The sequence below is a fragment of the Prosopis cineraria genome, unplaced genomic scaffold, assembly GCF_029017545.1.
Source record: "Prosopis cineraria cultivar Desert tree isolate PC_DT_omini unplaced genomic scaffold, ASM2901754v1 PC6, whole genome shotgun sequence".
In the NCBI taxonomy this organism is placed as follows: domain Eukaryota; kingdom Viridiplantae; phylum Streptophyta; class Magnoliopsida; order Fabales; family Fabaceae; genus Prosopis; species Prosopis cineraria.
The window spans coordinates 7,381,759-7,408,472 of NW_026555337.1; the positions used below are offsets into that span (position 1 = coordinate 7,381,759).

The 26,714-nt window shown below is 29.9% G+C and overlaps 2 protein-coding genes across 3 annotated transcripts; both read left to right on the plus strand.

The window, feature by feature from the left end:
* The first annotated feature begins 253 nt into the window (after nucleotides 1–253).
* Nucleotides 254–6,460, plus strand: LOC129312624 (gibberellin 2-beta-dioxygenase 8-like). Of its 2 annotated transcripts, none has more exons than XM_054955300.1 (4): nucleotides 254–507; nucleotides 1,829–2,282; nucleotides 2,994–3,312; nucleotides 6,088–6,460. In XM_054955300.1, exons 2-4 carry the CDS (start codon nucleotides 1,864–1,866, stop codon nucleotides 6,325–6,327), a joined length of 978 nt encoding a protein of 325 aa, XP_054811275.1. In that variant the 5' UTR covers nucleotides 254–507; nucleotides 1,829–1,863; the 3' UTR covers nucleotides 6,328–6,460. The 2 variants fall into 2 exon arrangements, with proteins under 2 accessions (XP_054811275.1, XP_054811276.1); XM_054955301.1 differs by having other exon boundaries at nucleotides 2,997–3,312.
* Nucleotides 6,461–15,705: 9,245 nt separating this feature from the next.
* LOC129312526 (gibberellin 2-beta-dioxygenase 8-like) lies at nucleotides 15,706–19,966 on the plus strand. Its single transcript, XM_054955172.1, has 5 exons — nucleotides 15,706–15,790; nucleotides 15,983–16,022; nucleotides 16,652–17,118; nucleotides 17,916–18,237; nucleotides 19,635–19,966. The coding sequence occupies exons 2-5, from the start codon at nucleotides 15,999–16,001 to the stop codon at nucleotides 19,863–19,865; spliced, it is 1,044 nt and encodes a 347-aa protein (XP_054811147.1). The 5' UTR covers nucleotides 15,706–15,790; nucleotides 15,983–15,998; the 3' UTR covers nucleotides 19,866–19,966.
* The last annotated feature ends 6,748 nt before the right edge of the window (nucleotides 19,967–26,714 follow it).

Sequence of the window (26,714 nt, forward strand, 5' to 3'; positions counted from 1 at the left end):
AGAAAAGGAAGAGAGTGTAATTAAAGTTTTATTATGTGGAAGATCTGATAACTTAAATCAAATAATCTCACTGCATACATAGTGAACAATGACATAATTTTGTAAAATGGCCCTCTGGGGTACTTTCGTTGGTGGACGCGTGTTTTATGATTTAGCCATAGAATTTTTATCACAATAGCGTTTCGGAACAATTATTGGTCTAACCCTCTCTTACACACACACACACACACACACACACAACTTCAAGTTTCTTTGTATGTTAATTGCACCCTTCCAGCAACTCGTCATACTTCTTCTCAGATATATATCTCTGAACGATCATAACCTTTTTCCTCTCATTATTTGATGTGTCTTTTCTTCCCTAACAGCTTGCCCTTTCTTTCCTGCTAAACAAGTAAAAGAATTCCTCGAGTTTCTACTTTTTCATAGTGAGGGTTTTTGAAAGCTATGATGAGTTAAGTGGTGTTGAAACAACAAGATCACAGCTTGAAACTGAATCTATCACAGGTGAAAATTTGATCTATCACAGCCTTCCATTTATCTACTGTGAAATGCATATAGGGCATTTCTATATATATATATATATATATATATAGAGTATGGTTTTTCTGCTTTTTGCATCGCATGTGTATGTGTGTGTATAGCATGAAGAAACCCTTATAGGTGGGTTGATGATTTGGAAGCCTGCAGAAATTTCTAATCGAAATGGAAACTTTATTCATTAAAGACAATATGTACGGGAAGCTTCCCTCATAAAGTTGATTAATTAAGTACATATCATGGATCCTCACTTCAGGTTAGCATATATAGAAATTAGAGCAAAATTAAAATAGGTAGCACCATTAAACGTGGTTAGAAATTTTATTTTTTTCAGCAAGATGATTGAATTCTTTACAAAATTTGAATATATGAGATCTATAACCCTCTTCTGAATATATGTAATCAACTTTGTACGTAGGTTATCTATATCTATCTATCTATCTATATATATTCCAAAAGGACACTGCTTCTGTACGTTTTCATATGGATGAATTGTATCCTAAATGAACGAAACTGTTTCAATGAATAATTAATCACATTTATTTATTTTCTGAAAGTAGAGAAACTTAAATAAAATTTCAGATAAATGGATCTTATTATAATTTCTTATCTTGGCACGAGAAGATTTTTCTTTCTTTCTTTCTTTCTTTGGGCCAGTGAGCACACCAAGATTTTCATTAATTCCAGTGGGGTACTTGACCAGTGCACAATAATATATTTGAATCGAGTAAAATTTTAATTTGACATTGTCTTCTTTGATTTACATTCAAACCTATTTATATAAAAATTGTTTAAATCTCTTCCTGAGACATACAGCACATAGAATGATTAGATGACAAAACAATTATACGTTCAGATTGGGTGCAAAAATAATAATTAAAATGAAAGAATAGTTTAATATTCATTTACACAAGAAATTAAATATCCTATTCATTATTCAACTAGCAAATGTCATTGTTCCAACTTATTTACAAATTTCAGGACTCAGTCCAAAGTTAATTATTTACTCCAGTCTCCAACATTCTAATCATCAAAGTTAATTATGCCAGAAGGAAGCTTTGGTCTAGCAATATGGCTCATTGTAATTAACTTGCTCTGATCTCTCTTTTACTTTTTCCACCAATAAGTAATCAAGAAAGTTGCTAAACTGATCAGTTTTTGCCACTTCCTGCTGGTAATGAAATCTAGCTAATGGCTAAAGTGACATTATGTTCTTCAAATCACTTACTCAGGACACATTGACTGGAAAGTAATAATCATATGTACTTTCTATATATGATGATGATAGGACACATTATTGGAGCATTTGAGAGCTTTGCTGTAATGGATTATGATCCTCCATTCTTGGAGACCTACAAGGCCTTTCTGCAAAATCCCCACAGTGAAGACACAAATACTAATTACCCCTCTGTGGTGGATTCATGGGAGCCACCTATAATCGATTTTGCGAAGCTAGCTTTAGATCAAGACAGCAGACCAGAGGAACGAGATCGGATGATTGAAGCAACCACAAAATGGGGTTTGTTTCAGATTGTTAATCATGAGATTTCACAAGAATTGCTCCACAGCATGATGCTTGAACAAATGAAACTCTTTCATCAACCTTTCGTGGATAAGTCACCACTCAGAACTTACAAGTGGGGGAACCCTTTTGCTACTAATTTGAGTCAACTTTCTTGGTCAGAAGCCTTTCATATATGTCTCACAGATATATCCAGGATGGTAGAGAATCAAAATCTGAGGTAATTAATTTGTGTATATTTTATATATGTGTTTAACTTTAGAGGGTCGTCATCATCTCTACGTGCTCACAGGCTTTCTAGCTGCATGGGAATGAGCAACCTGTAGTGACACACACACACACACTGATACTTAGGGAAATTGAGAAGAAAGGGGTTCGATCCAGCTTAACGAATCTAGTTAGCATGCATAGGACTTATATGACAGTACTTCCTTATATGATAAACATATAAAGTTCTTCTGTAGCTTAGATAAATATTTAAGAATATCTACAGACTAGATATGATAAAAAGTAAGTTAAAAGATTTTGAAATTTAATTGACCTTTGAGTGACTACCAAATTATACTTTAAGAATGTAATAAACTTTCAATGTATTTATATGCACATGCATATAGCTGTCTCGATCTAATAAAAGCAACATGTGCATTGTTTGGAGGACAATATATTTCATGACTGTAAAAGTTTATATCCCAGTCCTTTAAAGCAGAGAAGCTAGAGATCTTGTACTTGAAGAACCCTCTAGACACTGACACTTTTGCAGCCAAGGATAAGCCAAAAAAGGATAAATTAAAGGAAGTAAACAAAAAGGTTTGCTGGACACCATCATGATGATGATAACTTGGTCCTTTTTCAAAATTCTAGCCATTTAATTGACCTATACTTTTGTGATTTTGTTTTGTTATTCTTTTTTACAAAATTTTCCAATCATCAGAAGCGTTGAAGCTTTTGCAACAAAAGCGACGGCCCTTGTGGAAAGCATAGTGGAAATTCTGGCCCACAGAGTGAATATCAGATCAAGATATTTCCGAGACAATTGCTTGCCAAACAGCACTTTTGTTCGACTGAACAGATACCCACAATGCCCAATATCTTCAAAGGTGTTTGGCTTAATGCCTCACAGTGATTCCAGTTTTCTCACAATTGTCTATCAAGACAAAGTTGGAGGCTTGCAAGTGATGAAAGATGCAAAGTGGGTCGGTGTAAACCCTAACCCTAATGCTCTACTTGTTATCATTGGTGACCTATTCCAGGTGCTTCCAGTCTCTTCTTCATCTATCAGCTAATTCCTTATAATTAAAGATTGATGTCTTTTTCTGGGTAAAGTGTGTGTTTTGCATCACTTTTCAAAAAGAACTATGATTACTTACTTGTCGTATATACATGGTAATGGCGAACATATGTACGTGCTTTCTTTTTCAATTTAGCTAGTACATTGATGTAAAACAAGAAGGAGGGGGGGAGAGGAATAGAGAGAAAAGAAAGAGGAAGGAAGGAGAAAGAAGAAGAGGGAAGGATGAAACTTTTGAAAACTTTTGTTCAATAATACTCAAAAGTTAAATATAAATAAAAAAATATAACTTTATTTATAAAGTTCTAAAAATAATAAAATAATAATAACTTAAGTTCAAATCCCAAATCCTACATTTAAATCTAATATTAAAAATACTAATATATAAAATAAATAATAACTTCATATTCTAATAAATAAAATCCTCATTTAAACATCCCTAATAGATAATCCTAATATTTTAAATAAATCCTAATTATCTTAATTAACCATTATCTCATATTCTATCATTTTTCCCCTACTTGAAGAACTCATCTCCCAACAAGTTAAAATTGATGCGCAAATTAGGCGGGGAAGGATGGGCGGGATAGAATTTCATCTATGAGCATAGATTTGGAAATCATTTCCAACAAATGAGGTAGTGAAAGAACAAACTCTGGCAAGAGTGAGTAGTTTGACCATACGGAATCTCTAAAAAGCCTTTTCAATAGATAAAGTATTGTTGGATTTAACTATTAAGTAACGAAGTGACATTGGGAGATATAGCCTGCAGACAAGGAATAGTTATAACGTCATAAGATTGTCCTTGCTAGGGGCAATTTGAGAAGGAGCACCTTGTACTAATGTATAATGGACAACTTGATCACTGTTTAAAGAGCCTTCTACTGGCAAGGAAGGAGCTGCTACTATTGTTAGTTCGCTTGATACTTGTTCTTCCATTTGTTTCCTCAATTTATCAATCATCCTCTTAATCTCACATGTTGCTTTCTTAGCTTCACTACAATCTCTCCTAAGCTCGTCAAAATAACAATTTTGTTCTTACTGAAAGCAATCCAGTTTAACTATAATTTAGTCTATGTCCTCCTAAAAATTAGCATATTTATAATGGCAACGAGTACCATCCTCATATTGATAAACATAATCATGTTAATGGCTATTAAGATGCTTATATTGCCGTTGCTCAATGTACTCATGCTAATGTTGGTCTTCATACTCATATCGCTTATGATTAGCATATTCTGACTGGATATAGCGATGCTCATACTGTTGATGGCTTGTGTACTCATATGATTGCTCTTCATAATCATACCAATAGCTATCTTGCCAATAAGTATCTTGTGATAGATAGGCATACCGTTGTTGATATTCATTACATGTGTATCGTTGAGCATAATCCTTTCACTGTTGAACATATTGTGATAGATCAGCATATTCATACCGATAATCTAAATGTGTGTATATGCTATAGTAACTCAGTATCATAGCAAACTTTCTTTTCTTTTCTTTTCTTTTCTTTTTTCTTTTTTTTCCCTTCTTTTTTCCTTTTTTTACTCTTTTTTTAATACAAAAATTCATATCAATAAAAATAAAAAATTACTCAAAATGCCACAAAATATGAAAAAAATTGCAAACCTCTAAGATCTAACAGGGAGCAAACTTGTGAAAGGTGATGAAAGCATTCTAGCTAGTAGCATTGAATAGTGAATTCATTACACATTGTTTGGACCTCCCAATTTTAATGAAAAAGTTGTAGTTTCTAAGTGAGATTGGCAACAAAAGTGTGATGTACCTGACTCTAATACCAAATTAATGTAAAACAAGAAGGGATAGAAGAACATAAAGAAAAGGAGGAGGAAAGGAGAAAGAAAGAGAAGAAAGATTAAAACTCTTGAAAACTCTTGTTCAATAATATTCAAAAACTGAATGTAAATGAAAAACATAACTCTATTTATAGAATTTTAAAAATAATAAAATAATAATAACTTAAATTCAAATCCCAAATCTTAAATCTAAATTCAATATTAAAAATACTAATATTAAAATAAATAACAACTCCTGATTTTAATGAATAAAATCCTTATTCAAATATAAATCATAATATCTTAAATAAATCTTAATTATCTTAATTAATTATTATCCCATATTCCATCGTACACCCTAGCTGGGCCGACAATGAATAAATATCATTGTCACGACTCAAGATTAAGTCATCAGTCGGCCAGAATTGGTACATTCTAGATATAGGCCAGAATTGGTAAATATTGCTGCTGAGAAAGATTGTGAGGTTCTGTGGCATATATTTGATTTCTGTTTCTAAATCAGACTACTTACAGTGTGTGTGTGTGTGTGTGTGTGTGTGTGTGTGTGTGTGTGTGTGTGTGTGTTCGTTCAAAGCTTTTTCTTTTCTTCTGTTGGATCTCGTTCAAAAAGAAAAAAGAAAAAAGAAAACTATGATTGCTCCAACGTCTTTAAGCCGCATATAGTATATAGTAAAACGACAAGCATATATATATAGATATTTATGCTATGCTTCAGTTTTCAAGCAGCAGTGCCATCTGGGGATAGCCGACAATGAGAATATCGTTCTAATGATTAAGTGAATAGGCCAAAAATGGTACATACTGTAATGGCATAAAATCATGCTAGTTAAGTGGATGTGTGTGCATATTATATTATACTTGTCTATTATGTTGGATGATTAATGTACTGAATATTTTATATATTGATAATCATGCAGGCATTGAGTAATGGAGTGTACAGAAGCATAAAACACAGAGTAGTTGCTGCTGAAAGGATTGAGAGGTTTTCTGCGGCATATTTCTTTTGCCCTTCGGATGATACAGTGATACAGAGCAGTGAAAATAACAATAAGCCTGCTATGTACAGGAAGTTTACTTTTAGAGAGTATAGAGTCCAAACTGGGAAAGATGTCAAGCAAATCGGTGATAAAGTGGGGCTCTCTAGGTTTCTTGCGTAGAATAATATAGATAGGTAAAGTGCTTAATTAATTTGTCTAATAATGATAAGTTTTAATTAATCATGCTAAGATTATTCCTCCTTATCTGTTAGTGTCTTGAATTAGTCTTCTTTGATTGTGACGCGTATTTGTGAAAAAGTGAGGACAAGTTTTTCATATCGTGAATTGAATATGTAGCTAGCTACGTTTCAATCATGCATATATATAAACTCATTACTCATTATTCATCTGACTTGGCTCAATCTTCCTTATGATTGTGTGGGTATGTTTTTGTTATCACATTTCATAGAAAACTATCTGCATAAGTTTTTAATGAGTTGAGGGTGTGTGTGTGTGTGTGTGTGGGGTAAATTAATGACTTGAGTATATGGCTAGATTTCAGTCGTATAATAATATTAATTAACATGAAACTAATTCATGAGTTTTTATATGGCAACAGTTTGCGCGCGCGTGTATACTAAGTACTGTTGTGATAATTGTCAGCTCCAAACTTCAAAAGATGTTAATTTAATCAATAAGAATAAGCATGGCAAATGGGTTGATCAAGACAGTAATTCAATCACTTAATCCAGTACTCTTTAAGTTGGGTTAACTTTTGGGCCGAAAAGAAAAAGTTTGGCTAACGTATAACGAAAAGTCCTTAAAAAAGAAAGCACTTTTTTTTATCAATTTAGTTTTTTTAATATATTATTTATTGTATAATAAACTCTTATTATTAATATTATTAATTTGATTGAAAAAATTTATTAAATATACTATTTAAGTCTTCCAAAAAACTTTTAAATTTTTTGTGACATTACAATATTTACACAATAAAATTATATCTCACAATTTCCTTGATGAGTGATCTTTTTGACAAAGACCAATAAGTTTGCAATCACTCATGTACGTAATAATATTTTTATCAAATATTTCCCATGCAATGTACAAGAAAGTTAGTCCTAGCTGAGTATATAACATAACTCTACAGTTAGTTAATGTTTCAATTTAAACATGCATGGTACGACTCCCAAGTTTTTATTTTTAACACAAAAAGAAATTAATTTTTTTATCATATTTATAAGGTAGAATGAAAAAAAAAAACTCTCAAAATATACAAATGGTAATTAAATATCACAAAATGTAATAGTTATTATTTAGTTCCCAGAGGTATGTATAACATTTTGATTTTTGATGAAATGATGTATTGGCCTAGGTGACTATTATACATTGGAAAATAACTATTTGGTTAGATTATTAAATAAAACGAAATAGAAAATGCTTATTTTCTTTCTGCAACTTTGCTTACTAGTCAAGTGCGCGCGGATATTAAAACTTGATGACTATTATACATTAGAAAATGCCTCTTTTGATTAGGTTATGTTAATTAAAACGGAATGGAACAAATTAATTAAAGTAGTTATTTTCTAAGGAAAGTATAGTCACTAAGAACAAATTAAGTAAACAGGCTGGTAGTTCTGATTAAAAATAGATTTTATTTTACACACACGTACATATCGTTCAACTTGCACTCCACAGATTTAAGACAACACATGATCACATAATTAAAAACCAATTAGGATACAAAATTAAATAATAAAACATTAATGGGGTCAGAGTTTAATAATGAAAAAAATATGTAAGTAAAAAAAAAATTAATTGTAGCATGCCTTGGTCTAATTTGAGCGTGTTCACAGAGACGGATTTTTTTCTTTTTTGGGAGGGGGAATTCAAAATTTTTGTCAAATTTATATTGTTTTGGCATGTTAAAATGTTCAAATTAATGTTGGCCCCCCATTGATTGGGTTCTGGATCCTTCCCTGCCTGTTCTAGTGCATGCACCTAAACCTGAAAACATGATATGATATTGATGTGTGTGTGGCCATTGTATAATATTTTTATTTTATTTTTTGGGTTAACTTTTGTATAATATTTATAAATCACATATATTTCTAAAGTTTTATGTTTCACGGCCAATGTGGGATCCTCCTACTTTCCTTCTAGATTCCAGCCAACTTATATTCTGAACATGATCGTTCAAGCAGGGCGATTGGAGCCTTATTTGGTGATGTCTTGTTACTTGTCAATTTAAAATCCATTCAACTTCACTTTTATATGTCTTTTGGGTTGAATTATTGTATTTACTGTTTTTGTATTTCCATTTATGTCCTCTCATTTTTATTTTAAGATCATGTCATCAATCCCATTATTATTATAGTTCACCGCTCCTTCCAAATTCGAACAAATCCCTCATGTTGCGTTTAGATTGGTAGATTTTAGTTGAAAATTTTGGTTTAAAGTATCATATTTAAAATAAACTTTATAGATTATAAATTCTTTATTTGGTAAAAAAATTTAAATTATAATATTAAAATTATTTGTTTAAATATAAAGTAAAATTTCAAATTTTATATTTGAACTTAAAAGAAATTTGGACGACGTCTGTAATTCATTCTTAGTCAAAGCCAACGGTTTGAATAGCCAACTTTCATTGGGATTAGACTGTTAACACCGAATAGGAAAGGACGACCGACTTTTATTGAGACCAAATGGCCAACTTCCACTAAGGCTAACTGATAGTGATGGCTAGGATGGGAAGGCTAACTTTCATCAGGACCTGACCAACAACGATGACAGAAACCAGACGACTGACTTCCACTAGCCATCTTTCACCTGGATCAGATTGATGACGATGACTAGGATAGAACAGTCGACTTCCACTAATCAACATAGGCCACCCAGTTCTAATAGAAGTCAGCCATATAGTCTTAAATCTTGATCATCACCATATGTTCAATCAAGGTGGAAATCAGTTGTGAGGTCCCAATCATCACTATCAACTACACTTTGGTCCTCAATGACAAAGGCAGTTCGATCCTAATGGGTAGTCATCCATCTGGTCTTAATTGGCACTAGTGGTGCAGCCCCGATCGACAGCAATAGCCCAATCCCGATCAACAATGGTAGTTAGTTCTATCAGCTTTAATAGTCTGATCCAATTATCATTGGTAGGCCAATCAAACCTTCATAGATTTGGATCAAATTACAAAAGAGATTGAGTCATGATTTGAAATAATAGAGGTTTAGAAAAAATTTTAAATTACAAAGAGATTGATGTAGCACTTGGATTTGAATTTGGGTCACATCTAATTCATATATTTTTAATTATCCAAACAATAGATTTGACTCAAATTTAAATTCAAATCTAAATCTATATATATATATATATCCAAACATAGCATCATTTCTTTTTGGATTATCAAAAAATTTCATTAAATTGGATCATCTGTGTGTATTCAAGTATGTGAGAGAGAGAGAGAGAGAGAGAGAGAGATAATCAATTGAGTTTAATTATTGTGTGGTATTCACATTTTATTTTATATGCCCATTATCGCTTTTGAATACAACATACATTTAGGTTGTATTTGGATTGGTGAATTTAGGTTGGGAATTTAGATTTGAAATCTCATATTTAAAATCTCACATTTAAAATTTATAAATTCTGAATTCTTTATTTAGATGATATAAAAAATTTTAAATTCTAATATTAAAATTCTTTATTTGGATTTTAAGTAAAATTCAAAGTTTTCAATTCTATGCTTGAATTTAAAAGGAACTCAAACAATGTCGGTAGTCCAGATGACATACTTCCACCAAGATCATATCATTAGTAAAGATTGGGATCAAATGGTCGACTTTCATAGAGATCGAACTGCAGGCACTGACCAAGACAAGATCGCTAGCACCAACTGAGATCGAATTGTTGATGTTGATGGGGACTCGCTAGTTGGCTGCAACCTCCCTCAAGATTAAACCAACAACCTCAACTGGGCCTAGACTGCTAACAATCCAATTGAAGTCACCAGTTTGGTCCTAATTGAAATTGTCAGTCATGGTGAGATTTGACCGTTTGATCCCAATCACAGGTGGTTGTCTAGTCTTAGTTGGTGTCGAAGGTCCTGTCCTAGTACAATTCTAGTAGAAGTTAACCGTTTAGTCTCGGTCATCGCCAACGATATGGCTTTAGTAGAAGTTTGTCATTCAATCCCAATCACAAGCAGTGGTCTAGTCTCAGTTGGTGACAGCAGTTTGATCTTGGTGGAAGTCAGGCGTCCAATCTTGGTCGTCGCCTACACTCCAACCTTGGTCGGCACTGACATTTTGATCCTAATGGAAGTTCAACTGTTCCAGTCCCAGTCAACAGTGGCAGACTGGTCCTAGTCGCCACTGGTGATCTGGTCCCGTTTAGCACCATCGACGGATTGATTAAATTATAAAGAGATTGAGGTAAGATTTGAACTAATAAAAGTTTATAAAGAATTTTAAATTACAAAGAGATTGATGTAGAACTTGGATATACATATCTAATTATCTAAACAATGGACTTGCACAAACTTTTTTATCTAATTACCCAATTAGATATAATCTAATTGGCTCAAATTCAAATTTAAGTCCAAATTCATATACATCCAAATATAGCATTAATTTTTTTATATAACTATTTGATTGAGTTAGTTGATTCGAGTATTGTCAACTCTAATTGGAGGCGATTATCCTAAAAATGTTTTTTTAACATTTACACAAACTTGAACTTAAGACTTTGTATTTAAACAATTATATTGTTAAACTCTTTTTATTAAGTATGCCCGAGGATAGTCTATTTCAGCAAAAAAAAAATTAAGCAATTTGGATAAACACACCTTAAACTTTATATATTTTTAATCTATCTTATATCTTTTAGATTTGACACTCCTTTTTTTATCTCTAATATTTCTCTATTACTTTTCTTTTCTTTTTTCCCTCGGTTTTTACTATAGCCCCTTCTACTAAAACTAATGTCTGTTGATAACATATATTTACTTTTGTAAACGTAGATGATCTAGAGAAAAATTGTACCTCATCTACACATTGCTTGATTTTTATTTCTCCAAATCCAAATTAATTAGAATATGATGTGAAGATTAAGATGAATAATTATATATAATTTTAGTTTTGTTAGATTATTTCCTTTTTGCCTTTGTAATGGATAGGATAAAATGTGGGGTCTAAGGCTGTGTTAATTATCCCCAACAAAAGTAATTTACGTTGATTAAAAAAAAAAAGAAACAGATTCAGATTCTTAATTTAAATGGCAAAATATGTAATGCTTTCAATGCCCGTTTTAAGATACACAAGGTGACATTTGGGAGAGTTACATTTAATAATATCTGACAATATTCAAATATGATCCAGTTAAATAATTGTATAAAAAAATTATTCAAAGTGGTTTATGTAGAAGATTTTGCAATTTGTTGCTTCACCTTTAGGCTTTTACCCTTTCGTGATCGTTTTTTCCCCTTTTATTTCAAATGTGTGTACTTCTCCTTTTTATTAATTTTGACTGAATGATGAAATGGTACTCTTGAAGAGAAATTAATGACAAAAACTTCTTAAATAGTATCATATTATATGTAAAAGATTGCTTGAAAAATATGCTGATGCAATTTGCGGTGTCAAATTATAAAACCTTATATTTTCATATAAGAATTACAGGCTTGTCATGTTTTTTATAACAAAGATATGGGGAATTATATGTACAAAAAAAAAAGATATAGGGAATTACATTAATATATTTTATTTTCAAATTTAAGGTAAAAATATATTACAAACTAACTTTATATTGAACAATATTATATATAATAAAATTTTAACGATCAGACTAAATTTTTATTAAGCATAAATTTACTAAGAAAGAGCATCGTCATAACGTACTAGCATTTTTAAATAAATTAAATTTTACGACCTTCGAAACAATAAATATTTTCATAATAAAATATAAAGAAGTGTATTTTTTAATAAATGAAATCAATATTATTCACATAAGTATATCTTAATCATTCTTTAAACAAAAAAATTTTATTTTTTAAAAAATAACAAATTTCATACTAGTTAAATTAAAATTCCACGAAGAGCTTTGCATTTCTATAAGAAAAATATTTAAGTAGATCAAGTACATCACATCATTTATAAGTTGTCCAATTAAAATACTCTAAATAATTTAAATAAAATCTCATGTGATATTTTTTAAATTGATTTTATTTTTATAACAGAATACACATTTAATTTCTCACCTTTTTTTTCCTCTACTATCATTAATATTAGAATCAATTTATATTTAATGTCATCAAAATGTTAGATTTTAATTGACATCCTACAAATTATGTAATGCACTCAATCCACCTAAATATTTTTTTTAAAATAAAAATATCAATTAAGGACGTTGGAAGAAATATATATCAATCAAAGATTACTGGTTAAAATTTGAATGGATACTTATTAATTTGAATTAACTTTTTATCAATAAATATCTATTCAAATTTTAACAATAACTCATTCTAAATTAATAACAGTTTATTTAACCTTTTTTTATTTAAATTTTGATAATAATTAATTTTTGATTGATATAATTTTTTTCTAATGATCCTTCATCGCTTTTTTCTCTTCTATAAACTGTTTCCAGCCTGGAGTGAGGGGCCCAATTAACATGCCAAATCTAGTATTACTTTTTCTTGCCAACCAGATCTGGTATTACTAAAACTTTAAGTCAAATCACTTGTCAAATTCTTTCTAATACCAAAACGTTAATTCTATTTAAAAAGTAACCGGCGGATCTTTGCATTTTCGTAGAATTTAAAATGAAGGTATTATGTATGCCGACACCCATAACATTTATTTACTTTATTTAAAAAGTGTAAAATATTTTTTAAAAAATTAAATACTTAAAAATATAAAATATTTTTAATTTTTTAATATATAATTATTATCTTTTTTTAAAAAAGTATCCCTATTGAATAAATAAGTTTATATTTATTTTAAAGTAAAATACCCTATTAAATAAGAATAAATATGAAAAGATAAGGTTAATTTAAAGATAAATAACTACTTTATTGAGAGTATATTCCCTTAAAATCAAAATGTATGTTCTACAAGCAATCCTTCAATCATTTAAACACTTATCCTTGTCCAAAAAATAATTTTAACATACATTATCACAATTTTTATACTATTAAATTGCTTAACTTTTATCTTAGTACAAATTTGATTAGTTTTATACAATTCTAATTTTTAGTTTCAATGATTTTAAATATTTAAAATTATTTATTCACTAATATTTTTGATGAATTATTTTTGGTGATTTACACTAGTTTTGGTGATTATTTTTTATGAATTTATTCAGTAATATTTTAAATATACACTCGTTAGCTAAGTCAGGCAACAACAACAAAATACACGTTAGCTAAAAACGTCTATCAAGCATTTATATTTTAAACTATTTTATAAGATTACAACATGTTATAATTTTAAGCATATGATATTAATATGTTAAATTTATAATTTAATTTTTAAATATATTTCATTAAATGTATATTTTTAAAAAAATTACTCAAGTTTCTGATCAATTTGTTATTTAAAATTAATTAAATTTTGTCTAAATTTACTAAAAATATTAAACAGATATTTAATATTAAACAAACTGTCAACAAAAAAAATAGAGATTTGGATGAGGGGTAAATTAGTAAATAAAATTTATTCCAATATGTTTTTCAAATAAAAATTTATTTTTAGAGTCTCTTTAGGATATTCTTTACTGGTAAACCTCTACCATTTACGCTAATTTGAATTGGTTTCTTGGTAAAAATTTTATCAAAACTATATTGAACTAGCTAGTTCCACCAAAAAACTAGTGTTGGGATAATTCCAAAACTTATATAGGTCGGTCATTTTGAGAATCCATCAAAATTGAAAAATTTAAAAAAATTGAAAAGCCATTATAGTTCAACAGGTTTGGATTTTTTTTTTTGGCAAAAAAAATGTTTAAATTATCAATTGAGTTCTGAAAGCTCATCAAGACTAGAGCATATATTTAGGTTCAAAAAATATTTATAAAATTATTTATAAATCACTCATTAATGAGATTATTTTATTGAGAGTGAGATTTAAAACACAGGTTATAGGTCAAATCTTAATCAACTAAATCAATCTTTAGTGGTCAAAAGGTTTGGATTTTTTTTATTTTTTTATTTTTACTTTAGACATAGAATAATGTCATTCCTTAATTTTAGGTTTTGATTTTTTTTCTTGTGCATTGTAATATTATATACTCCCTTTGTAAACTTCAGGCAAAAAAAAAAAAACTCCCTTTATGCCATAATATAAGACATCCTCTAAAAGCTTTACTTGGTCTAAAATCTAGAGCATTAGTTAATTTTTATAATTATTTTTTTAACTATATCCTTACTTTATTTATTACTCTTTTTGAAAAAAATGATGCATTAAAATTTTAATTATCATTATCAAAAACACTTATATAGGATATTTAATAAGGATAAAATTGAAAAGATATAATTTTTTAAAAAAATTAAGATTTTAACTAACATTTTTATAAACCGTGAATTAATTATCAATGTCAATTTTGGTCCGGAGGGAGTAAGTATTACGGCCAAAAAATGTTTCATATATTATAAGTACTACTATTTTAAGACACAGCTTTTAGAAGAATCATGGACTTGATAATCTAGGGTTGAATTTGATAACAATATTGTTAGAGAGAATTATATACAGATCCCATGTAAAAAAAAAAAAAGTAATTACCTGTAAGTCGTAACCACTCGTTAATTAATAATATACTGAAGTTTAAAGTGTAAATATTGAAGTTTGACTTACAAATAAAAACTAAAGATGATTATTTTTTATTTGAAACCTGTATGTAATAATTCATTGTTAGATAATTATTATGGATGGATATGAATGTTTTGGATTTGAAAGTGAAGTTGTGAAATTTGTTAACACTAAGTTTTTTTATTTGTCATATAATGTTTTAATGTATAAAATTAAAAATATTTTTATTTTATTCAAGCACAATTTAACCTTATAATTTCATCAATAAACCTTAAACTTGCATCTAGATTACTTGAACAATCTTTTATCCATTTTTTTTAAAATGCTTGTTACTAAATTGTTGCTAAAGTGTAATGAGTAGTTACGTTGCTCCTATTGATCCATACATATAATATATTGAATTAAATTTAAATTACACAGAGTAATTAAAGCATAGTTAAAATTTTCCCATTTTTTGATTAACTTAAAATGGATTATCATCTGAAATATATTTGGGGTGCTTAATTTGCAACCACAGTCTGTTTATATGTGTAGTGTGTGCTTTTGGCTTTGAACGCGCGTTTTTCAATTTAACCCTAAACTTGTAATCAGCATATAGTGCATGGGACTACACACGAACTGTTGCTTTTTTTTTTTATGTATAAATATGGAGCTACCTCTCAGATTAATTTGGAACAAACTAAATCACATTCATTCTCTTTCTTGTTCGTTGCTTAATTTCTGCTGGCTACACATTATTAGAAGCATTCAAGGTTTTATAATCTCAGTTCCAAAGTCCAAAAACAGCTTTGACGACTTCTTCTTCTGCTCTCTCTCAAGTCATCAGGTAAATTAAACCTTATCTGGCATTTGAGTATCCAAGTAATATTTTTTACCTAGGGTTTTCATTTTTGTTAAAAGGGATGTCATCTTGTCTTCTCTTGTACATTAGTAGGTAAGTTATGTATACATTTCTTTGAATAGATTCAGATCTTTTTGATTCTTTTCGGATATACTGAGTTGTTTCTATGTTCTTCAGGTTGCCGTTGCTTGAAATGGAAGCAGTAGCTCAACTTCAGGTGACATATACATTTACTTACAATTTTTGTTTCATTATTCCTTCTAATGCGTTTGAACTTTACGTTCCTTCTACATTTACTTAGAATCATAACAGCGAATGTCACCACCAATACGCGCGTGTGCGCTACTATAACATGATGCTAGTTTTCTCATCATGGTTTTTCACTCGACTCAAAGCCATTAATTAAATATTCCATTTATCAGATATGGAAAATTAATTGAAAATTAAACTTATTTTTTTTACATTTTTCTTTAAATTTAGGGAATTGTTTACAAGAAATTCAGTTTTTAAGAGAAAGTTGCTCTTCATTTGTTCTTATTTTCCCCTAAAAAACTATACCTTTGCCAACCAATTCCAAATCATGTCTAGTTTTCTACTGTAATCTCTCTATATGGAAGCGGACAGTCTTTAGTTATATATTCTGAAAGTGCGAGAATTGTGTGCAAGAGATAGCCACTACATATGTATATATATAATTTCACACATGTTATTCTCCTGCAAAAGTTCCGCGTTCTTTAATATTGTTCTTGCATGAAAAAACCTATAATTCTTTCCAGTCTTCTGATCGTTTTAATTACTTGTGTGCTTGTAATTAATTAATTTCCGCATACGCACGTCTACGTATAGGGTTTTCAAGGAGAAGTCGGAGTAACAATGGATTACGAACCTCTATTCCTAGAAGCCTGCAAGAAACTTCTCGAAAGCTCCTTGGACACAAGAACGACGGACATGATCCCGGTGGAGATCAGCACTTGCGATCTGCCTGTGATTGATCTTGGCCGTTTAAACAGTACCGACCATGTCGAGAGAGAAGAGTGCAAGAAAGAAATCATCGAAGCTGCCAAACAATGGGGTTTTTTCCAAGTTGTAAATCATGGGATTTCACAACAACTCTTGCAGAGGTTGCTGTCGGAACAAATGAAAGTGTTTCACAGACCTTTTGCTCAGAAATCTCAAGAAACTTCCACATCTTTCAACTACAAGTGGGGGAACCCTTTTGCTACAAATCCTAGGCAGCTCTCATGGTCTGAAGCCTTCCATGTTCTTCCCCATGGACCACCAAATATGGCCGACCACCACCACCAATGTCTGAGGTATACAGTTACACACGGATTTGGGGTGTCTGCTGACCTCTCTCTACTTCCTTTAATATATATAATGTCCAAAATCTCATCTTTTTATTTGGGGAAATTAGATAGAGCTAATAATATTTTGGACATGAGGAAGAGCAGCAAACGCCCCAAGTCTGTTACACACATAAACATATATCCTTTTGTTTGATCAGGTTTCATAAAATCTTGTTCATGCTTTTCTTCTATTTCATAGTACTTTATAGAGTATATAGTATTCTTAATTATAATCAATTGACCAACTAATTAATTAAGCATATATCCTTGCGTGCTCCCGCATGTGTGTGACATCAGGAAACAATTAATAATTTTGAGAAATCACTTGTGCATGTTGCGTAATGTTTGCGTACAATTATAAGCCAACTCATTCTAGACAAATATATATATATATTAGGTGAATTAATGAATTAAAGCGGACCAAAAAGTTTTTAGATATTCTTAATTTTTTTTCCTTAATTTAATATACTGTGAGAAGAGTTTTATTTTAATTAATTATATATGGCTATGTGCACCTTTTCTCCATACATATTCCTAACGTTTTATATATTAATATAAGTAAAATTATGATATATTTATCATATTTTTGTTATCATTATTTATCTGTTTTTCTTATCTCTTTTTTATACAAGTATTATTTTTCACTCACAAATTATTATTTTTTTCCATTTCAGGTTTTAATCTTCCTTTTCACTTGCGTTTGGTGCCTTTAATTAGCTATATAAATTTATTTTCTCAACATGAGCTTCTCTATTTCAATTTAGATCAATGACTGAAGCTTTTGCAAGAAAGGCTGGGCCCCTGGCGCAGAGGTTGGCGGAAATTCTAGGTGAGGAATTGAACATGAAATCCAGATATTTCCGGGAAAACTGTTTGCCAAACACGAGTTTTATTCGGCTGAATAGATATCCACCATGCCCAATTCCCAAGCACGTGTTTGGGTTCTTGCCTCACAGTGACTCCACTTTCCTCACCATATTGTTTCAAGACCAGGTTGGGGGATTGCAATTGCTCAGAGATGGAACGTGGGTTGGAGTCAAACCTAATCCACATTCCCTCTTGGTTAATATCGGTGATTTATTCCAGGTACATGCCTTTCTACATTAAAAACGCGCGCGCACTATAATTACTTAATTAGGGTGTGTTTGGTATATAACATATTATAAAGTCTTATGCCTATTGTTTAATTAAAGATTAAGATAAATGTTATTAATTTTTTGAGAATTAATTAGGATATTATGTTTATCGTTCTATCAAAATCGTTTAAGCCAATTTACAATAGAACTTACCTAGCTTAATTAATCTTAATTATATACCTTCAATTAATTCTTTAATTACTTAATGTGAGACTTCTTAATATATTCTAATATTTGGGAAGTAATTAGTTAAGAGGGAAAGGGAAGGGATTTGAAGACTATCCATAGTAAATCCTGATTTTCCTTTTTCTTGTTTGGGAAAATGTTTTCCTCTGAAGTTAATTACTTAAATTTTGAAACTTAAAATAAAGGAGAGGAAGGACTCAAAAAATTAAAGTTGGGAATAAGGTCAATTAACTGGGATTTTTCTCCCCTTTTTGATCGATTGATTAAAAAATTCCTAAACAAACGACAGTGAAAATTTTCTTTCTATAATTCTTTTTCCTTCCCCTCCCATTATAAAGATTTCTTCCATACGATGAAACTATATATAGAAGGGAGAAATTAAAGAGGAATGTGTGTGTGTATTTCTATAATACTAGCCATGTTTATGCAGATTTTCTTAATTATGAAGTTATTTTCAGCGTTAAATGACTTGCTTGACTTCCTTCTCTTGACCTACAGTCTAGTATATAATGAGTAGATTCATGGTATAGTGACAGTTTAACATCTAATTACACTAATTATTACTTAATACATTATATGCTACAAGAAAAATGCTCTTTTCAGTGATGGACTTTTTCCATCACTGAAATCATTCTTGGTGCTGAAAAATTCCATTTCTGAAGAATATTTAGTTTCTCCTAGCAGTAACTAGAGAGACGTGAATGATGATAATTAACCAGGTACATGAACTTCGAACAAATACATCACATATAAATTTAAACATGTTATATCATGGCGTGTATAATTAAATATATTTTTCAAAAGGACTATAATTACCCAGAAGGCTTATCATATAATTCATAATGAGCAGCTTTAAGAAAAAAAAAATTAATTTTCAAAAATCATCCATCATCTTCCTTTCACTTTCAAAGATACTATAAACTCTACCGCCGCGAAATCTACGCACTCAATTAACCAAAGGCCTGAAAATGACAGTAATAGTGACGCGCCAGAAATGTTCAGAGGTACGAATCAGAGAAATAACTATAACTAAAGAAGAAAACAAGTTTTCTTCAATCACTTTTGCCTAGGGCTATATATAGAGCTCCTCTCTCTCAGAATGAAGAATAATAAACTTGAGAAAACGTACCTTTGAAACTTGAAAGCATATATATCACACAGGTACTGAGCAATGGAGTTTATAGAAGCATAAGGCACAGGGTGGCGGCTGCGCAGAAGGTAGAGAGATTCTCTGTGGCTTATTTCTATAATCCTTCGCATGACGCAGTCATAGAGAGCCATGGCACACCCAAGGTTTACAGAAGCTTCACTTTCAGAGAGTATAAGCAGCAGATTGAGAAAGATGTGAAGGAAACTGGTGACAAAGTGGGGCTCTTTAGGTTTCTTCTGTAGATGAAAATAAATTAAAGTTTGTTTGGTATGATTAAAGAAAAAACAAGGTTTCAGCTAATTAAGTTTTCAGATTATTGTTGTAATGTCTGTTTGTTGTAAGATAATTATCATTGCATCAGTTTGACTTAGTGGGAGTAGAGTCGTTTAAAAAAGTAAGGTTAAAATATGCTTTTAATCTTTTAATTTTATATTAAATTTTAATTTAGTCTCTTAATGTTAAAAAGTATATTTTTAGTCTTCAAATTTTAACTTAATTTTAAATGATTATTTTTTATATCAAACATTGTTATTTTTAAAAAATAAACTTTTTAATATGTTAATATTTAAAAATATTTTGTCAACGTAGAAAAGATCAATGTATAAATTGAAGGTATGCTTTAGCCAAAAAGGTAACTAAAGACTTGAATTTAAATATCAATATTGGAGCAAAAAGTTTAACCCTAAATATATAAGAAATTCAATTAGTATTAAACTTTCAATTGTAAAACTAGCATATGTATGTATGTATGCAACTAACATCTCTAAATTGATAACAAATGAATAGTACTGAATGGATACTTACAACAAAGTGTAATTTAAATTTTTACCAGTTTTTATTTTAAAATCTAATCTAATGATAAATATACTTTAACACACCTTGTAAATGTTAGGGAAGAAATGAACAAACTGAATAATGCTATAGGAAGAGAGTAATTATAATTAGTGATAATCATGATTAGATAAGGTAGGACCACAAAGCACGCGGAAGAGGTTCCATATGCCCTACTGCAAATCGACGTGTCTTTTCTTAATATTTCTTTTATACAATCAATGATGAGACTTAATACTTAATTATAATTAGTTTCAAAGTCCATTTTTTAGTTGTATTATTGGAGTTGAATATGCTCATTAATGTTTTTAAAATTATAATTAATTTTAAATTTGGCCGATTAATTCACTAAACATGTATCTTAATTACTGTTAATTTCTTTTAAAAAAATATAATTTTTGGTCTTTGTTCTTTTTTAAAATTATTGATTTAGCCCCTAAATTTTAACTCAAAAAAAATTAATCTTTATAGTTTATCACCTCTGAATAATTTAGTCCTTATAGCTAAATTTTTTTTTTCATGTGATACCACTCAATCTCTATAATTATTTTAACTCATTAAAATACAGCATAGTCTTTGTAATTTATTCAATTGGGGAATCATAAGTATTAAATTATGCCAAGTCAAAGTTTAAGAACTAAATTGTCAATTAAGAAGAAGTTTAGGGAGTAAAAGTTATATCATTCCATTTCCTTTTCTATAAGTTCATAAATGGAACGTTTATCTGTTCACTAATGGTGTTTCTTAATATTTCAAAAAATTTCAATTAATTACTTTCTTCGCTTAATATTTCGCGAAACCCGCGGGAATACTAAAGTTAAAAGACAAATTGATGGAAAATCACGTGCTTCTTTGGAAAGCACAAGAGAAGACAAGATATATGAGACAGAATTAATGAGAGGTGAAGATAAAATTATGATATATGACACGGTGTTAATTATAGATATCTCCCACGACATATATAACAAACATTCCAAATCATGGAAAAAAGAATTATATATTTATACAAGGAGAATTACATATAAGTCCCTCCACAATATATTTAAATACCACAAGGTGTATTGAAACCTTAATAAAATAACAACATATTTAATAATCATTTTAATTTCTTTTACTTAGTTATCAATGAACTTTATAGTATTTAATTGTATGGTATGGGACCTCAAAGTAATTCACACTTTTATTATTAATTCTATTTTGTTCCTGAATGAATAATCAAAACAGCTCAACCCACAGATTAGGGAAAGCTGACAGAGACTCGTGATTTGATTTTAAGTACACTAATTGCAAGACATCCACCGAAACAAGAGGTCCCATTGCCACGCGATGAATGTAGTTTTTGAGGATTGTGCATGATAAGAAGAAGAATCATATACATATTAATAATGGTCGGAATGTATGGTGTAATAATTGAAGCATATGTCTCACAGATCAACAAATATATGCTGATTTTAATTGGAGACACATTGTCGGTAATACATATAGAATTATAATACATGGTTGATATTGTGGCACATGAGATTTTGGTTGATTAGTTTTCATATTCTTGCCGTGCGCAGTAATAATTTTATATATATTTCTGGTAGAATGGAGAACCTTAACAAGTGCTTTAAGAAATAATTCTAGTGACAAGTGTTTCGGTAAATTAATATAAATTAATAAATAATCCTCTAGTCCTTCTTTTTACCAACCTCCTCTGGTCCTGTTATAAGACAAAGAGAAGAGATTAATTTTAGTCTTATTTATAAAATACTTCACTAGTTTTCTATATTCATTTTTACTTTTTTGTCGTATTAAATACTAGAAAAAGTATAATAAATAATAGTGTTTATCCTTATTAGGAGGTAGGTGGAAGCTTATTAAATTTTAAAACAAGATTATTGAGATTTAAAGTTTTTCTTAATTTTGATAAAACATGTTGAAAATTATTTATAAATAAGACAAGTGGAGGGAGAAATTTATTTACCAATAAGTGCTAGTTTAACTAGCAAGGGAGATCTTCTACTCAAAAAGGGCCTTGCTCATTCTAGATTAGTAGAAGATTTGGATGGCTTCAAATATGGGATGATTTACTGCCAAACAAATAAATAGTTTATTAGTATTTTTTTACATCAAGTTTGAAATAAATTGTGTGAAGACTTTCTCTCCCTAGCCATCTGTGCTAGGGTTTCTCCAAAGCTTGTCTTTGTCTTTCTCTTAAGGTCCACCTAGGCTTTTGTTTTTCTCTTCTCGACCAAAGTTCACTTCTTCAACGGTGGTTGGAGAAGAGAAGGATGGCAATTGAGGTCTAGTCAAGTGCAAGTGATTAGTGGTTTGTTGATTGGGGATAGGTAGCGGTGACACAGAAGAAGACAACAATAGTGGAGGTAAAGGAATCAATGATCTAGGGCTTTTTAAAGAATCATTCCAATGAAAGGGGAAAGGGCTTTAAAGAATATGCAAGAGTCTTCACTCTAAAATGTTGCAAATCTTGATTTACAAGGGACTTTAGAAGCAGTTATGAAGAATCTTGGTAGCTAGTTTGCAGCCAGCCGCCCAACAACACATCCAATTGATTTCTTGAAGTTGTTAGGGGACTATTTGGCGACGATTTTGGTATCTTACTCTTCACCCTTAGATTTTACGATTGGTCTTGGTAGCATGTTTCTTTTATGTGTCATTTTGTCTCAGTAATAACCTTGTCTTTTGGATTAATTCTGCTTATAGTGGTGGCTAGTTGATGCCTGCTATGATTTGTTTTGCGCTGAAAATTTTTATTAACTTCTAGTGGATATTGTTTCCTCACGTGATAGGATGGATCTTTTTTTTTTTACCAAGATAGGATGGATCTTTGAAACTGTAATTTGTTTTGCAGCATTGGCTTCAAGGAGGCTATGCTCATTAAATCTAGTCTTTAGACTACTATCCTCCATTGCCACTTCTTTAATCATAGTAGACATAAATTAGTCATTAATTAATCTTTTCAATCTATTAGGCAAAGGCTCTATCTTTGATTTTTGGTTTATGTTAGTCGTTTTAGTTGTTTTTTAACTAATAATCTTGTTGTCTTGTTGCTTTATTAGATGTTTGATGTACTTTTTTTAATGAAATATATTTCCTTCAGTCGAGAAAAAATAAATAAGTTGTGTTATGTAACATCTTAATTTTTAAATAAGGAATAAATTGTGGAATTTAGGTTTTAATTTAAGAACTCAAATGGGTGTTAATATTATTTTGAGGATTAATTAGAAAAATAAATGTGTATTCAAGGAGAAATGGATTAATTGGGTGTTTATGTGATTAATTAGGACTTAAATTGGACCTGGAAACATATTGGAAAACTAGATAGGTTTCAAAATAGGTAATTAGGTTAAATTGGGCCCAAAAGGGTAGGTTTGGGCTACCTAACACTTGACTGCGTGCAGATGAGCATAAATGATGCTCGACCATACACGAACCAAGGGCCAAAATGTGGCCATTCCACTTAAGGGTCATCCTCACATGGATGAGAGTGTAAATGTCATGACCGTGCATGGACAAGGCTTTTATAAGCCATCCCTAGTGCATTTTATCAGACAGATATATAGAGAAGAGGGGGAAATTTCAAAGGAGTTGTGGTTTAGTTCTGTTAGGGCATGATTTTCTGATGGCTTAGGGTGATTTTCAAGCCATGTGGCCACTTAAGGTAAATTCCTGGTCATCTAATCTACCATTATACCTAGTTTTCTTTGATATTGAGGCTGATTTTCATATCAAGGTTATTTTCATATTATGGTTTCTCTATAGGATATATACTTCGAATGTATGGTGATTTATTTTTGTTATTGAGATTGTTAGGAGTGTAATAAACAACATAGAACACATATTTGAAGTTAGAATTTTAATTTAGCAATTTTAAATGAAATCCTAAGTATGTGAGGTTGAATCTGAGGATAAATTTGAATTGTTAGGATGTTTGTTGATGCCTATGTGTTTATTTGAATATAGATAAATGTTTCTAAAGTGTTAGAATGATGAATTAATGCTTGTGGATGAATGTTCATTTTTGGATGTATTTTTGGATGAGTTTTTGAATATGTGATGATGAAATATTGATGTTAAGAGTGATTAGAACATTTATTAGAGTCTATAAATGTAAGAGAATTTTAGAGAAAATCATGGAATGGTTAAAATAGGTACTAAGATTTATTTAGCACTAATTGTGGGTAAGGCCAAAACTTTATAACTCTTTAAATTAAGGTTATTTATTGATTTTAATGTGAAACTAATATCTAACATTATGAAATAATTGTGTAGACGGTATTAACAAAGATAGTAGTGAGAAATCGCTTGTTCAGGGGACTTTGATTGCTTAGAGTAAATGTAAGATTCACTAATTTGTTACAATGAGTGCTCTATGATTTATTATGTGTAATATGTTGAAATGAGATATTGCTTGAAAAATTATTACATTAGAAAATTATATGTTTGTTTTCTGTAAAATTAGTTGCCAAGTGACTTATTATATACGTAATTGAATACATATGGATATGAATGGAAAATTTCTGTCTAGGAATATCTCCTTATCCAATTTACTCAAGAATCTTATTTTTATTTGGAGATATATTTTATTTTGAATTAATAATGTGTGACTTGTTAGATTATTTTAAACTTGTTTGGTAAGGATTTTGTCCAATTGAGATTTACCATATGGTAAGCCCTTATTGAATGCAATAAATGGCTAGTAACTTTAAGTGACTCATCTTTAGCCTAGTGACTCAGTGCCAAGCATGGAGTATAGAGAGATATAAAGTGTAATGATGTATATTTATGTTTGTCCGATTGTATATATATCATGCGTATGGAAATTGTTTTGTGTGCTCATTTAGTAATCGCATGATTAACTGCTTTGCATACATTATAGCATTTTAATACTAATTATTGAGACTTTCGTATCTTATCTCTTATAGTTAACATTTTTACAAGAGTAAGTGTTGCCAGGTTAGAGGTATAATTTAGTGTATGAGACACTATCATTTTGCATGGCCTCTTAGGTTTGTTCATGCAATATATATCATGCCAACCTAGGTAATATTTTGATTTTTTTCGAGCATGTAGACTCATTGTTGATTAACTCTTATTTGTTGACCATGAGACTTCTGACTATCTCTCATAGCCATAGTTTCAATATTATATTTTGACTAAATACTTTGCATATTGGCCATGAAACTTCCGTCTACATCTCATGGCCTAAAGGATTATACAAATTTATATCTATACATTGATGCATGCTTTTGGGAATTCATATTAGTTGTGGTATTTGTGAAAATGATATTGTGATCAAGTATACTCCTAAGTAAAAATTGTGTCTCGATGGTAACCAATGTTTTGGAGATTATTTAAGCCTGGGTTAAGTATGGATAATAAATTATTTGTTGTAAAGTGTTGGTTTCCTGACTAAGGTTTTATATATGTGAAAAGGGTGTACATTTCACACACTGGATCGAAAAATATTCTGACGATGTTATGTTATTTGAAACTTTGCACCTTGTAAGACATACTTCTTATTCATTTGTGATTTTAAAACGATTAACATATTCTGAATATTAGTTTTGAGATAGGATCCCCATGTGTATTCTTTACAAATGATGCTTCTATTAGATACAATATAAAGCAACTATTTTTCTTAATTATTATGGTAAAATAAAGTTGTTATATTTAATTTTTTTTATTATGGTAGGCTATTGGTAAAAGATTTTGTTACAAGTTAAACTATTTTTCTACCATGACAAGTGTTTTATATTATTAAATTAGTTTATAAAATGTTTTAAGATCAAAAAATTGGTTTAAAATTTTACAATGTTGCACGTTAAACATGATTTATCAATAATATAATTTTATGTAAATTTTATATTATATATATATATGTTAGCATAATAGGCACTGATGTAATAAATTTAGAGAAAATTATAATTAAGTCCCAGATAAAAAAATTAATTATTTCTTCAATTCATTTATAATTGAAATTTTTATATTTACATGTTAAATTTTAGTTTTTACAAATAGACGTGGCTTGTAAGTAATTAATTTTTTTATCTGAAACTTATATATAGTTCTTTCATGTATTTATTACTCCAGCATGGACATGTATATATAATCTCTCCAAGTAAATTAAATGAATTCAAAAATATTAATCACCAAGAGCATGTTTATATTAGCAAAAGTAAGCATGAATTAAGTAAACTGATATACACTCCTGGTCTTTACAGTGAAAATATCAATAACAATGACATATCTAAAAC